This window comes from Felis catus, chromosome C1 (genome assembly GCF_018350175.1).
Source record: "Felis catus isolate Fca126 chromosome C1, F.catus_Fca126_mat1.0, whole genome shotgun sequence".
Taxonomy (NCBI): Eukaryota; Metazoa; Chordata; class Mammalia; order Carnivora; family Felidae; genus Felis; species Felis catus.
In genome coordinates this window covers 25,680,128-25,696,269 of record NC_058375.1, presented here as the reverse complement: position 1 = coordinate 25,696,269, position 16,142 = coordinate 25,680,128, and the positions used below count along the sequence as shown (strand labels likewise).

The following is a 16,142-nucleotide window of genomic DNA, read 5'->3' as shown; positions in this document are numbered from 1 at the left end:
TCCTATAGCATTTTATCAGCACCTGTCGTCTCTGTGGGTATCATGTCGTGCTATGTTTAGAATCTCCTTCTCCCATAGCCCATGAGTGCCCTGAAAGCAGGGATGGCATTTTGTTGAGTCCTTCTTCAGTCAGCGTGGGTGCTTGGCACAAAGGAGGAGCTCAGCAGATGTTTGAATGCGCAAAGAACTGACGGAGAAGACCTGTCTCTGGGTCAGGTATCTCTCAGGTACAGCCCTGCCACGTGAAGCCTGGGGGCCTCCTGTCAGAACCTCTCAGTTGGGCCTCCCAGAAGACATACCGATGCCATTTTTGCAGTCAGAACTGAAGCCCAAACCCGCATCGGTGCCCCCTACCTGCACACATCTACCTTTCTTCTGAAGCTCCTCGGTGTGAACTCAAGACATGATCTGATTTGCACGTGAACCTCGCTGGATGTGAGCCCGAGAGTCAAGCCACGTTCGCTAGAGAGGAAGTAAAAGCAAGGCAGGGGAGACAGAGAGAGGTGGGAGGAGGAGGGCGGTGGGCCAAGGAAAGGAGAGGGAAAGGAAAGCTCCTGTTATGAACCTCAAAGCCAAAGATAACAGCCTTTTGATGATTGTTCCTTGGGGATTACCAGTATCACTCCCCCTTTGTAGACCTGCAGAACTGAGAAATCACGCCCCAGGCAAATGATCACTTGCTGGTGCAAATGTCAGGAGCACATTTGTTGGCCCATTTGTTCACTCACTTGTGAACATTCAGCAAACATGTACTCATGCCCTGTCCGTGCTGGGCCCCGTGTGAGAGCCTGGCTGGCTACCAGAAGGGTCTCCCCCAAGTCCCCCAAGCCCATTCCTGGAGTGGGACCCTTTAATGACTTCCTGCAAAACCTGATTCCGTGCCTCTTACCCTTGTCCTCACTGTACGTCACCTCTTGGTGTTCCTTTCTTCCTTGACCTGGCTGTGGCCTTGGTGTCCCCCCACCCCCTCCTCTGTTCTTCAAGGCAGGCCCTGCTCCTCCACTGTCCAGGACTTTCTGTGGCCCTCATATGTGCCCCATCCCCATGCGTCCACAGTGCCAGCACCCGTCACACCGCGTAGTGTTTTCCACATGCTCCCGTGTCTCCTCTTCGAGACTGAGGTCTCTCAGGACAGTGGCCACGTTTCGCTTGCCTGCAGCTGCCTCTCCAAAGCAGAGCACTTGGCAAATGCATTTTAACAGTTGAATGAATAAGTGAATAAATGAATTCATCAGTCAGTGAGTGGATGAGCCCATGAATGGATGAAAGGCTTTGCTACTCTCAGAGCCTTGAGAATTCAACCTGAGTTAGTGACCAAAGTTCCGGAACTTCTGAAAGTTCTTAGTTTCTGCCCCTGGGCTTTCTTTCCCAGCCTCCGCCAAAGCCTCAAGGGTACTGGCAGCCGCTCCCCTTCAACTCCCAGGGTTACGGTCAGCCTTCCCACTGGCCTGCCTTCCTCCCCAACCCCAAGAGCCACCTGTCCAGCCCTGATCTGGGCCCTCAGCAAGACCCGGCCAGGAATCACCATGCAGGCTGTGCCCAGGAAAAGGGATTCCCTCCCTTTCATGGAACTAGTGGTCAAACTGACAGCAGCATTAGTAAACCGAGGCTGCGGGGCGGGGGGGGGGGGGGGGGTGCAGTCAGCCCTCAGGGGCTCAGAGAAGTGCTCTGAGGCAGAACAGGGGAAGTAGGACTGGAGCAGACCATGGTGGAAGGGAGCTCCAATGAGCTGGGAAGGGGCAGACAATGCCATTTAAGCCTCGGATTTCCTTGCCAAGATGCTGAGCTTAATCCTGGGGATCAAGAGTTGGCACACTTTTCCATGGTGATGAAGCCTTTCTTCAGAACCTGTAGCCAGTAGGTTGTGATTGGCTCTGAACTGGAGAAAATGCCTCCACAGAAGCTTCAGCAAAACAGTTTATTCCCTCATAGACCAGAGGCCCAGAAGTGAAGAGTCCAGGGCTGGTTTCATATTTCATTCAGGTCTCAAGCACCTTCTATTTTTCCCTCTGCCGTTCTCTGTGTGTGGGCTCTTGTCCTCATGATCACAAGAAGGCTGTTCCACCTGGGTCCTCACATCTGTATTCTGGGAAAGCAAGGAGAAAGGTGGGGAAATGCCCTGAGGGCTCTTCAGCTCATGTCTCATTGCCCAGAATCCTGTTGCTTAGCCATCCTTAGCTCTGAGGTTAGCTAGGTTCATTGCTGCACTCCACACTCAGAGTTCTGTTAGGTACGGGTAAACGGAGGGAGAGACATTGAGTAAGCCACAGTCGATGACTATCACAGAATCCCCAAACATGAACTAGATCAAAAGAAACTGCTTTGGTTGGAGGAGGGCTCTGCCCACTGTGGCTCCCTCTCCACCTGTGTTGGTGGCCAGGGAAGTACCTTCATGGAACCCTCCGGTGCCTGGGAAGTCAACTTGAAAAACCTTGCTCTAGGCCCGGCACACTTTTTCTGTAAAGAGCCAGATGATAAATATTTTAGGCTTTGAGGACCACGTGAAGTTTCTGTTGCACATTCTTCTTTGTAATGGCTTATTTATTTGTTAAATATTTTAAAATGTAAGAGTACTTCTTAGCTCAAGGGACCATACAAAAACAGTCCACAGGCCGATTTGGCCCAAGGACCATGTCATCCAGCCCCTACTCTAAGGCATCCTGGGGCACAGAGCTTTGGGTACAGAGTGAAGGAAGGCAGCAGAGGCAGGGAGTCCAGGAGGGAGGCTGTTACAAAAATTCACTCCTTGGACAAAACTGTCTCAGGCTGGGTCTCTTGGATTCCAGCTTCCAAAAAAAAAAAAAAAAAAAAAAAAAGGCCTGTGAGCTGTCAGATCCCTGCAGCCTTACTGAGGCACTGGGCACAGGCTGGCAGGCCTGGGGATCCCTGCCCTTTGGGAGGCCCTGGGCAGTATTCAGGAAGCAAAGACTGGGGCTCCTGGGTGGCTCAGTAGGTTAAGCCTCTGACTTCGGCTCAGGTCGTGATTTCAGGGTTTGTTTGAGTCCCGCATCAGGTGATCAGGGTTTGTGAGTTTGAGTCCCGCACTGGGTGAGTTTGAGCCCCGCTTCAGGTAAGCCCCGCTTCGGGTAAGCCCTGCTTCTCTCTCCCTCCCTCTGTCTCTCTCTCAAAAAATTAATAAACAAAATAAAAAATAAAAGTAATGTTTAAAAAAAAGGGAAGCAAGGACTATCCTCCAGAACCCAGGGTGCGCATTGCACATGGCCTTACTCCCATCCCCCACTGTTCCCCGGAAGGCAGCTGTGTGCTGAGGTGATAGTCTCCAGACTCCTCCCCCTTCCCACCACTCCAGGGCCCTGTACCAGCCTCCTGGCAGGTCTCCCTGCCTCCAGCCCTCCCTTCATGCTGAGTTACAGCTTCCCCTCATGTTCACCATCAAGTCCAGACCACCCGCTCTGGCCTGCCAGGCAAAAGCCAACTGCAGACCCCACCAGGCTGCTCTCCCCCCTCACCCCTGCCCTGCCTTGACTGCCTTCCCTGCTCTTCCTTCCTAGTTCACTATTCACAGGATCTACTGGACAGAGAGCACACCCTTCTCCATCCTGTGGGGCCCAGCACACCTCCCTCCTTGGGCAGCCCCCTGTCATTTTCCCCTTCACTGCCATCTCCAGCCATTACCATCCTCACCGTGCTCTCAGCATTGGGGTTCTGCTTCTAACCTGCCAGGCAGGTGAGGTAACACTTGGGAAGCAGCTAGCTCGGTGCTTGGCACATGGCAGGTGCTCAGTCACTCTGTGCTAGATGATGGGTTCATCTACTCATAATGGGCGCAAATTGGGTGTCTGAGCTGTATACAAATATGCCTCTTTGATCACGCCTGTTTCACGTGCTGCCACTCTCCTGTCTCAGGAAGACACTTGCGAATGTGATTGATGTGCGTGTTAGTTAATGAGTCATTATAGGATCTCATCTTTAAACAAAGGCCAAAGAGAGGAGGGAAAAAAATGAAAGCATCAGTACGTTGTGCACTGGGGGCCTGTCCCAAAACTGCAATGTTATGTCTGTTGTACGGTCTACTCGGTGTAATTATCTCCTGCGTTAGGGTCAGAGGCTCTAAAATGCAGTTCACATGCATGGCTGCTCTAACCAGTGATGGGAATCATTTTATGGCTCTGGGTTCTGGCCTTCCAAGCAATATTTTCCCATTATAGACATAATAATCATACCCTGGCTTTTTTGGAGGTGGCTTGGTGAGCCAGTGTCCTCTGCCCCAGGGCTGGCTGCAAGGGGGTGATGGTGGCAAGAATGTGCATCCAGGGCCATTAAACCCTGCAGAGGCCAGGTCCCTCCTCCTGCAAAAGGCACTGCCAGCCTTGGTAGGATTTTGTGTGCCCCAGCGTTTGCCATGCTGCTGGGATTCGGCAAAAGAGCTTAGGGAGGGTTTGAAAGGGTAAGTCATGGTCCCTACCCAGTGGACCTAAGGCCTCACTGGGGCTGCTGTGAGGCAGCAAGCGGCAAAGAGCCTGGCCTCTGGTGGCCTGGTGAGTCCCAGTTCTACCACTTGGCCGTGTGATCTTAGGCAAGTCGCCTAACATCTCTGTGCCATTCGTAAACTGGAGGTATTCATAGTAGCTACTGTTGTGAGTCGATGTGAATTGATGCATCTAAACTGCTCAGAGCAGATTGAGCATGCTGTAGGGTCAGTGCTTGTAGTGAAGAACTCTCGTTACGAAAAGATGATCAACAACTGTGATTAGGTGTCTCAAAGAATCTCCTAGACCAGGGGTCAGCAAGCTAGCGTTGCTGTTTTTTGTAAATCAGGTTTTACTGGAGCACAGCCATACCCATTCACGTATATATTATCTATGGCTGCATTTGTGCTACAACAGCAGAGGTGGGTAGTTGCAACAGACATCATATGCTTAAATATTTACTCTCCGGCCCTTTACAGAAGCAGTTTGCCAGCTTTTATTCCACATGGTAACTTGTATGGGGGACTGGGAGCCTAGCAATCTGTCCTTGCCGGAGAACTGGGAAGGGTTTGGAAAATGTTCTCTGATTTAGCACTGTCTGAGCCCCTGGCACGTGCCTGGCACATGTAGTGGAGGAGCAGGTAAACAGATCAGTGCCAGTACAGCAGGTAAGTGCTGACACAGAGGTGAGGAAGGGTATCGGAGCACTTGGAGAAGATGGGCCTCAGGGAGGAGACATTGCTAGGGGAGCCCATGGGGAAGGAGGGGTCTGTACAAACCAGAGTCGCCAATGCCCAGATCCCAGCAGATCCCCAGGTCTCCTCCATGTGTGTCTGGCTGGGAAATGGTGACATTATTCTTATAGGACAGGACCAGGGAGGGTGAGAAGGGAAGGAGTTTCCAGCCTGAGCGGATGGTCCCCCAATGATGCCATTGGCCATCAGGGAGCGTGGGGGGCGATCTTGCCTGTCAGTGGGAAAACCAGAGGGGCTAAGGCATCCCCACTCACTGTTGACAGTTACCTGCTGTCCCCTCTTTCCTAACACACCCCAGCTGCTGCCTCCTGCAGGCACACACACCCCCCTCACACACATACTGCCACAGCTCAGACTCTCCTGGGTTTCCCACCAGCCCTCAGTGCTGTTGCTGCTAAAACAAAAATGACACGTCACACCTTTCCTCACAAATCGTCCATCATTTCCCCTTGCCTTTAGGACAAAGCCCAAATCCTTAGCATGACAGACAGCCTTTCCTAATCTGGCCCTCCCACTTCCTCCCATCACCAGCCTCCACTTCCATCTGCATTAAGCCACTGTCAGGAGTCTCTAGACCTTTGCCCGTTCACCTGCTCCTCCCTCCGCCTGGATGGCTTCCCCTTCCTCATCCATTTAGGTAACTCGGGTTCATCTCCTGAACTCATCCTGGGCTTCATTTCCTTTGGGAAGCCTTTCTTCCAGCCAGTGGCACTCATCTCCTCTGCCATCTTGTTCTGTGCTTGAGGGTGTACTTATAACAGAGATGCTCCCCACTGTGAACACCATGCCCCGTGCAGAGGGGCCCTCAGAAATGGTGGCCAGGCTGATGAATCAGCGCAGCAGCAGCTGGCCTCTGAGATCCCTGAAGGCACCTGGGGGTGAGGCTGTGCAAGTCCCCTAGCAGTTTGTGGGTTTGCACAGAGGACACCTGCACAACAAGGAAAAACCATCCATGAGAATTCTCTACTCCTTGGGTCATAGAATAGAACACAAAGAACACCTCCAGCTTCCCCACTGGGAGGGGAAAGTCTTCATCAGATTGGAACCACAGATGAATGGATAAAGAAGATGTGGAGTGTACACACACACACACACACACACACACACACACACACACACTGGAATATTACTCAGCCATAAAAAAGAATGAAATCTTACCATTTTCTACAACATGGATGGGGCAAGAGAGTATAATACTAAGTGAAATAAGTCTGTCAGAGAAAGACAAATACCATATGATTTCACCCATACGTGGAATTTAAGAAACAAAACAAATGATCATAGCAGGGAAAAAAGAGAGACAAACCAAGAAACGGACTCAAGTATAGAGAGCAAACTGATGGTTACCAGAGGGGAGGAGGAGATGGGGGAGGGTGATGGAGGTTAGGGAGCGCAGTTGTTGTGATGAGCACCAGGTGTTGTGTGGAAGTGTTGAATCACTATATTGTACACCTGCAAGTAATATTACACTGCAGGCTAACTAACTGCAATTTAAATAAAACCTTTAAAAAAATGAAACCGATAAAAAGAGGCCCAGATTAGCCATTAGGAGTGGTGCCTCTCTGTGTCCTGTCTTCATGAATGGCACCACCATCCACCTGTTCGGAGACCCACAAGTCATCCAGAATCCCGTCCCCTCCCTTGGTCCCCACACCCATCCAGTCACAAAGCCCTAAATATTGCCAGGCCCTGTCTCTCGTTTCCAGCCCCACCACCCTCCCCCTACCTCCATCGCTCACATAGTTGAGTACAAATGCCTAGAACCATCCTCACCACTCTGGCCTCACTCCCACCACATCCGTTTCCACACGAGCAGCCAGACGGATGTTTTTCTCAAACGCCCATGTGCCCCTGCCACCCACTGTTTAAAACTTTTCTACCACCTCTCCCTCAGGATAAACTCCAACTCTTTGGATCAGGGGAGATTATAAGACCCTTTGGACTTAGCTCCAGGCAAAATTCTCAAGTTCTGGACCTTCTTGAGTCACCTCCTTGCACTGAACCTCCAACCACATCGTCCCCCATAGTGAAACAGCTAGCAGGTGTGCTTAGTGTGTGGACCTTCCATCAACAGACAGCGAACACTTGTTGTAGAATGTCCCATCTCTGCCACAGCTCAGGCCCTGTGCCTCTGGCTCCTCGGAATGGTCCTTCCCTCTCCCAGCATCCTCCTGCAGCCTGACCATCTTCTGTAGGCTTCAAAACCCTCAGCACTACCACGGACCATCTTCCTCCTACCCCCGGTGCAGGCTCTGTGAGCCACAGGCCCCTCACCGGGACACCTATCAACCAGAATGGCAATTCTCAGTGTACTTTCCGTCTCCCCTGCTCACCAAATGCAGGGACCATGCTCACTGTTGAAACCCCACCTCCTAGACCTGGCATATGCTGTGTGTTTAGTAAATATTGTCGAAGGCAGGACTGGAACAAGAGAGAAACTTGTTGAAACCTCCTTCCTGGAACATTCATTTATTCAACAAATAAAAGAGGGTGGAGCAAAGCAGGCAGAAGAGAGGCTAAGAGAAAGTTCTGCCCCCCAGATCCCTGGGGGCTAGAGAGCTGAGATGCCACATGTGGCCTGAAAAATTGACACCAAGTCCAGGGGATTTCTGTGCGTTAAAGCATGAAGAAAGAATCTAATCTTCTCACAGGCAGCCAGATGTGCCTGATGTTCCCATAACAGTCCCCAGAATTGGCCAGATGTGCTGTGAACATCTTTGGAAAACATCAGGGGACTCTAGAGACTATCGCCTGGAAAAAAATAGCTCATGCTCCAAGAGGTGGCATGGAAATTCTCAGTTTGGATCAAGGGTTATGTGGGGAGGTGTCGCAGGGACTCTGGGCATCAGGACCCAAGGAGGGAACTTCTCACTGTCCTCAGAGCTGTACGCATGTCTCTTGGCAGCCCCTACCTGCCCCCTAACCCCATGCTCCCTCCCCAGGTGATCAAGCTGGCCTTTGAGGACTTCGACTTGGAAAGGGGCTACGACACCCTGACGGTGGGGGACGGCGGGCAGGACGGGGATCAGAAAACTGTCCTCTACGTGTGAGTGAAGTGGGGCTGTGGTCGGGAGGGTGGGAGCACATGCCCCTGGCACAGGGGTGGTGGAATGATGCATCATGTCCTTTCTGGTCCCCAGGCCACACTGTGTCAAGGACAGGGGTCCTGCTGTGCTGCTGGTTTCAGCCCCTCTGTTCCAGAGCACTGGCCAAATTCTCGCAGGAAGAGAATATAGAATGAACCATTTCTCAGGGAGCAGGGAGAGTCAAGGCTTTGTGTGCACGCCTGGAGCATTCCACATGATGGTCTGCTTCTGTGTAGACCCTGCTTCTGCCATCCTCCAGCTTCTTCTCAAGGCCATGTCCATCCGTGGCAGTCTGACTTCAGACAGAGACAGGGGAAGTGTTTTGCTAACCTCCCGCATGCTAAGAACTATCTGGGAAATGGATGGTTTCAGGGATCTGGGACCACATACACATGATGACCACATTTCCTGAGCAACAAAAGGCTAGTGTCATGTGGTCTAGTCAAGGGAGAAGGTAATATCTCGCTGTCCTGGGATTCCATTGTGTTGGGTCTTGCGTCTGGTGAGGAGCATTAACTCCTCTTTTGCCTACCACCACTAGGCTGACATAAACATAGGAAAACACTCCTGTTGGTGCATGTGGCCCAGCACAGACAGCCTGATCTTGCTCCTCTCCCCTGCCCAGATGGCAGGGAGAGGAGGGAGGAGGGTTTCATGTACACCAAACATCTGCCATGTGCCCAGGTACTGGGAAGGGAAACTTCACATGAGATATCTCATTTAATATGTGTTATTATCCCCATTTAACAGGTAGGGAAACTGAGACCCAAAGGTTGCAAAGCTAGTTGGAGGCAGAACCAGCACTTGAGTCGATGCCTTTTGATTTTAGTTGAGGAGAGCATCCCATGCCATACCCCTTCCCGACCAGGCTAACACCCTCTGCTTTTAATGCTGAAGGAGAAATGGCTATTCAGTAATAGCTTCCCTGTCCAGGAGCTGTTCTGTTCTGGGCCCTTCCCACACCTGCCAGAGAAGATCCTGTCAGGACAGTTAAATGACTCATGACATTACCCTCTGAATCAGGTGACATGGCTGGGACTTGGAATCTCTTAGGAGAAAGAAATGGAATGTGAGCCTGAAGGACATCCCCTCCCCCCTGCCTACTCCACTGTATTCATCAGGGTTCTCCAGAGAAACAGAACCAATAGGATGTACACAGAGAGCAAGGGATTTATTTTAAGGAATCGGTTCACATGATAATGGAGACTGACAAGCCCCAAGATCTGCAGGGTGAGTCGGCAAGCTGGAGACCCAAGAGAGCTGTTGATGTAGTTTTAGTGCAAAGGCCAGCGGCTCTAGACCCAGGGAGAGCTAATGTTTTTATTCAGGTCCAAGGCAGGATGGATGGATGGATGGATGGATGAATGGATGGATGGATAGACAGACAGATAGATAAGCAAGCAAGCAAGCATTGTCCCAGCTGGAAGTCTGGCAGGCAAAAAGAGTTCTTTTTGTTCAATGTAGGACTTCAACTGACTGGATGAGACCCACGCATACTGAGAGGGGGAATCTGCTTTATTCAGTCTACAAATTTAAATGTTAATGTCATCCAAAGGCACCTTCACAGAAACAGTCAGAACAATGTTCGGCCAGCTATCTGGGTACTCTTTGGCCCAGTAAAATTGAACCACAAAACTTGCCATCATACCCCCTTCCTTCTGTTGGTGGATCCTCATCACTCACCTGCCCTATATGTTACATCAGTTCAGTGTGCCCAGAAGGCCAGGATCCCAGTTCTGTCTCCTCCAAAGACAAAATCCCAGTGTACTTTGTCATAGAGAGAGCCCTCCAAACATCAGAGCTGAAAAGATTCTTAGGGATCATACAACCCAAACCCATTATTTAACATGAAATAAAAAAGCCCAGAGTGGCTCAACCACTTGCCCAGGGCCCCACAGCAAATGAATGGCAGATCCGGGGTTTACATGCAGGTCTCTGGACCTATGTAGTTTGGGCGAGTTCCCAATAAGTTCTGTAACAGCCCAGGGGCTCTGCCCTCACACTCCTGTCTCTTTAGGCCAATGTCAATCTCAAACCTCAGGGAAACACACAAAATGGTTGGACTCCTTTGTTTTCATAGTTGGGTAAAACAGACTCTGCCACGCTAGAGTCAGGAGCCAGCCCTGGCTTGGCCTCAGTCCTTACTACAGAACGCCAGCACCCTAACCCAGTGATGTCACATGGGCCAGGCTGGTGTACCCCAGGTGTAGCTCCACCCCTATGGCACTCATGCTGCGACCATCATCCCTGCAGCCAACTCAATGGCCCTCCAAGCTTTGAGACCCCAGAATTGAGCAGAGATTAAGACCCATTGATCCAATCACACCATCTACAACCAACTCCCAATCTGTGCTGGTGATCTGTCTGGTCTCAACAGCAAGAGGATGGTTCCTTATGGAAACCCCAGCCTATGCACAGGACTCTGGCTCTACCGCTCTCCATCAGGCTGACCTTGGTAAAGTCACTGTCCATTCTACACCCTGGTCTCATCTGTACAATGGGGATAATGCAACCCCTCCCTCCCTGGCCTACTGGGGTCATTTAATAAGATAATAGATGGAAAATTGTCTTGTTTCGATAGGTTTTGGTAAATGTGAGTTGAATCAGAATCTTCCCCATGCTTAAACTCTGTTCTTCAGAAAGAATGTGGCCCCAGAGTGACAGTTGCACTTTAAGACTTGCTTCATATATAGAATGGAAAGAGATGTCTCATTCAAAGGAATGGCTGGGTTCCGACTGCAGCAATGGGTTTCTGTCTGTGTCTTTTCTGCAGTACAGTTCACATGAGAGATCGAAGGTGGCAGGATTGTAGACACCCCTTCATTAGATCTGACTACAGCTATTCTGTCCCCTGAGAAAGCAAGGATACAGATCACCCTCCTGAGCCCAGGGGCTAAATCCAAGCCCCACCTGTGGCTGAAGGGGAGAGGTGGTGAGTCTTCCTGCCCCTGGAGCACATGCTCTGGGCTCCAGAGTCAAATAGTGTGGGGCCAAGGATTTGCCTGAGTGGCCAGGGCTTCTAGTCATTCAGTGGGATGCCATGGTGGGGTGCATGCCTCTAAATTTCTCTCTCCTGACAGCCTGACAGGTACGTCGGTCCCAGATCTCATTGTCAGCACCAACCATCAAATGTGGCTCCTCTTCCAGACCGATGGCAGTGGCAGCTCCCTGGGATTCAAGGCTTCTTACGAAGGTAACTGCTCTTGAGGAGCCAGTACACTCACTGTGGGATCAGACTTGGGGTCTGGATGTGGAATCAGCAAGCCCTGGGTTCGCATCCTGGTTCTGCCCCGCTCTAGCTTCCTGTCTCCTTAGGCACGTTATCCGACTTCTCTGAGCCTCACCTCCTTCATGCAGTGGGTCCCTGGACTGTTTTGAGGATTATCTGGGATAAAGCATGTGAAGCACAGACCACACAGCACCAGATGCATACATTAGTTTCATCCGCAATTCATACCTGGCTTGTGTAGACCTTTAAAAGACCCCATAAATTTTTGGAGCCTTGCTTATTTTTTTATCTTTAGACTGGAAGAAGTAGCTTCCCAAGCTCCCATATATGGGTCACAGTGATGAGTAACTGCGCACAGGGCTGGGGACACACACACCATTGGTGGCCTGAGGAGGGTACAAATGCAGATGACCTGAATCTACTGAGAATCAGCATTAAGGGAACAGCAAACCCTGGGCCCAGGAGAGACCACCACCATCAGCCTTATGTGCGCCTCCAGACTTCCTACTGATGATGACTGCCAGTGCCGATCCTCACAGAAAGGGGAGCAGAGGCCAGCCCCCTGAGCATTTGGTCACATTTCTTTGGTGGCAGAGCGTAGCCAGCACTAGGGGATCCGATGCATCAGATCCGAGCCCCTGCAAGGAGTCCACACTCTAGTAGTGAGAGGAAAAAACACACGAGCTATCACTGAAGCAAGATACCTGTGGCAAACAGCCAGTGGGAGCACAGAGAAAGAGGCATTCATCCTTAGTGTGGCATCAGGAAAGGCTCTATCAAGAAAGTGAGCCTTGAGTCTTGAAAATGACTCGGTGGCTATCAGAGAGGCAGGGCAAGGGATAAGGGAGAGAAGGTATTTACCCACCCCCATCCAGAGACCTGATCATTCTACATGAGATGAGTTCGGGGAGAAACTCCTAGAGACTCTTCTTCTGCTCAGTGTGTCCCAGGGACCAGGGACCAGGACTTCTTCCTGTACCAGGACCTGTGCCCTGTCTCCAGATTGGGTACACAGGAGGTGTGTTAGTTTCCTACAACCACTCTGGAGAAGGCCCACGAACTGGGGGGCTTAAAAGAACAGAAATGTTTTCTCTCCCTGTTCTGGAGGCCAGGACAGTGAAGGTACTGTTGTAAGAATGGGAAGCACGTGTCGAGGTGACACAGAACAGCAGACAGAGAACACCTACAGGGTGACGGGTGCTGGTGGGTCCACATCCTGGTTCTCTCACTTTCTAGCTCCATGGCAGGTCAGGGAGCCTCTCTGGCTCTCTGTTTCTTCACCTGTGACATGGATGTAATAATATGCCCTAGGACACAGGGCTTCTGCAAACAGTTAAGTTTGATAAAGGATGTGAAAATAAGAATTGCACAGCAATTATGAGTGACTAGTGAGTGAGGACACAGGTAGTTAAACCAGTGTCTCTTTGGGTACCAGAGTTATATGCAGCTCTGGGGGGCAGCGGAGGGAAGTCAGGAGACCCTAATTCAGGCCTCTCTGACACTAAACCCCTTGGAAAATGGGAATGGATTTGGACTCAGAGTTTTCCCCATTTCTGAAATTCTGTGCATGTTCAGCACTGAATGTTTCCAGAAGTGGGGAGAAGTGATCCTGTGCCACCCACGTGCCCTTAATCTGTCCATATTTTATCAATGGCATGGATAAGACATGAATAGCATGAGCCGGAAAGGGACGACAGTATAGGAATCAGCAAACAAGGTGCAGGAAGACCTCGATGGGTCGGAGCAGTTGCCCAAGTTACCAGGATCAGATGCAGTGGGAATAAATACCATGTCCTCTGTTAAGGTTCAGAAACTTAGTGCCTGGAATTTACCTCAGGGAGTTAGTTGTGCTTTATTCTGTTCTGCCCAGGCACCGAGAATTGGGCTTAATTGTGGGGACAGGTAGGGAGAGGGCTGAAGTCAAGCCCAGTGGCAAAGGTTAACGGCCCCCTGAAAGTATATTTGGGGGAAGAGTGGACTCAGGAGAACTGAGAGCTGCATCTAAGTATTTGAAGGGTTGCCACGTGGGAAAGAGGAATTAGCTTTGCTTGGTGTGGTTTCACCAGAAAAGAAAGGGACAGAACATTGAATGCCCTGTTATGTGTCAGGAGGTTTGTGCTAATTTTCTCAAGGTTTTCAAGCAGTGGTGTGCAAAGACTTAGGGTACCCTCAGGGACCACCAGGGTCGGGGAGGGGGTGCCTAGCAGGGAGGGTTCTGCCGCTGCCTCCATGTCTTCTCCATCCTTCTGTTCCTTCTAAGCCATCTTTTACGAGGGGATTTGTGGCTAAACACCAGTTTGAGAAACTCTGCTTCATCTCGCTCATTGTGACAGCTAGCGGACGGCTGCTCTTTTGTGCACGAGGAACCTGAAACTCAGAAGGGTGGGGTGACCTGCCCGGGGTCACACGAAGTCTGGGACCTGGAAGAGCCGAGATTCGATTCTATGTCTCTGGCTTCAAAGCCCACGATTTCCCCCTCTACCAGCAGTCTCCAAAGGGACAGAATTTCGATCCCTTATAAAATCTTTATGGAAGCCAAAGCTTTGCCCTGGTCAGATGGGCCATAGAGCATGAGCTGGGCTCCTCATTACTGATGGTCAGGGTTTTGTTTGTGAGGTCATGTGTCCTCCCGCCCAGCCTGGACTGATGATCCTGTCACGTGAGCAGCACGCAGCTGGGTGCTGAGACTGCAGCAGCAAGCCGCCTGGGCCAGAACAGAAAACCAAAGCCGTCTCAAAACTGTCCTGCCTGCTAGTCACAGACTAGGGATCAGCAGGACCTCTCCTTGACCCCTGGCAAATCAGGAAGATAGTCTGGGCGTTTATGTACATGGCCAACCCACTGGGGCCACATGGGCTCTTCTCACAGAGGCAGCTGGTTCTGTGAAGAGGGAACAGGCTCGGAAGTGGGCCAGACCTGGTGAATCCTGGCTAGTCTCCGCTGTGGGACTGGCCGAGTCATAGGATCTGTCTGAGCCTCAGTTTCACACTCAGGAAATGGAGATGATAATGGTGACCATAGAGCCTTGTGATGAGTGTGAAATGGGGTCACAGAGAGCTCTTTGCACAGTGCCTGGCGCAGAGAGGCGCCTTCCCCTGGGCTGCTAACATTCCCCTGCACCCATGCCTTCCATGATCACCACTGTTCCCCACTCTGGGGCGTGTCCTCTTCTGCCGGGGAGCACATGGCTCCTTGCCTGTCCTGCAGGTGGCCTGGGCTTGCGCTGCTAGGCCTGGCGCCGGGTCCCCGCATCCCACCTGCACTCTGCACCTGGGACCCTCACTCCCCACACTGGCCGAGAATTGAGATGGTTCCTGTGGCCACAGTGTTGTAGGAAACAGAGGCAGAAGTGGCGGGAGGTCACTGAGAGCCTGGAGGCCTCATAAAGAGTCTGCACTTTGTCCTTAAGGAAGAAGAACCCATGAATTCTTAAATGTAGGGATGGGCCGGCCTTTCCCTTCTTGTCCCTTCTAGCTTCGACCTTTTATTTGAGGGTAGGAGCCATCAGTGAAGGAGTCATCCTCTACTGTGAATAAAGCTGGGTCTGTTGCATCCCCTGGCCTCCTGATGTGACTTCCCGTCCTGGGAGCTTCTGCCGCCTGCAGCCTCCTGGGTGTCCACCATCTCTCTGGCTGGCCCCTCGCTGCCCCTGCAGAGCAGGCCCTTCTTGGGGTCTCTCCTCAGCTTTCTGTCCTCTTTCTTCTAGAACCCTCCATAGTTAATTGCATCCATTCCCGTGGCTTCCATCTCAACCTAAACACTGGTGACTTCCAAATCTGTTCCCCATTTGTAATCTTCCTGTGACACAGTTGATACGCTTCTCCCTCAGACATCTCAAACCCAAGGCACGCACATTAGGCTTCTCGGGCAGATATAACAAGACACCATACACTGGGGGCTGAAACAGAAATTTATTTTCTCACAATTCTGAAGGCTAAAAGTCCAAGATCAAGGTTCTGGCTGATTCAGTTTCTGGTCTGGGCTGTCTTCAGACTGCAGCCTATGACTGTGTTCTCACATGGTCTTTCCTTGGAGGCGGGGGGTGGGGGACACAAGCTCTGTGGTGTCTCTTCTTATAAGGACACTAATCCTATCGGCTTTGGGCCCCACCCCTAGGGCCTCATTTAGCCTTTGTTACTTCCTTAGAGGCCCCATCTCCAAATACAGGCACATTTGAGGTTAACACTTCACCATATGAATTTGGGGAAGACACACAGGTTCAGTCCATTAACATCACCCAAACTGAGCTCACCATCTCCACCCCCATGCCACACCCCCTGCTCCAGTGTCCCCGTGTTGATGAATTGTGCCACCATCCATACCATCACTGGGCCTCACCTCCTCCTCCTTCTTCTCCCTCTCTCATCTCTGACTCAGTTCCCAGGTTGTCAGTTCTCCCACTGCAGTGTCCCAGCCCCTCTGTCACTCCCGTGGCTGAGGCCGTCATCACCTCTCACTTGAATGATGGCCCAGTCCTTCTTCTTCGCCTCCCTGACTCTAGTCCTCCCCCACCCACCATCGGCCACACACATCTCAGCGATCTTTCCAGGATCCACATCTGGCAGAATTCTCTCCTACTTAAAAATTCCTCATGATGACTTCTCATCGCTCTTAGGGTTATCATTCACATGGTATCCAAGAC

At 51.3% G+C, this 16,142-nt stretch overlaps 1 protein-coding gene across 9 annotated transcripts in view; it reads left to right on the top strand.

The window, feature by feature from the left end:
* Positions 1 to 16,142, top strand: part of CSMD2 (CUB and Sushi multiple domains 2) — a 602,474-nt gene that overhangs the window by 322,189 nt on the left and 264,143 nt on the right. For 8 of the 9 annotated variants that reach the window (XM_023258438.2, XM_023258437.2, XM_023258441.2 and 5 more), the window contains 2 exons: positions 8,128 to 8,231; positions 11,352 to 11,464. The exons of the other annotated variant lie outside the window; for it this stretch is intronic. In XM_023258438.2, the coding sequence (XP_023114206.2) occupies positions 8,128 to 8,231; positions 11,352 to 11,464 (217 nt within the window). The remainder of the gene's footprint in view (positions 1 to 8,127; positions 8,232 to 11,351; positions 11,465 to 16,142) is intronic. 9 annotated transcript variants of the gene reach the window in all.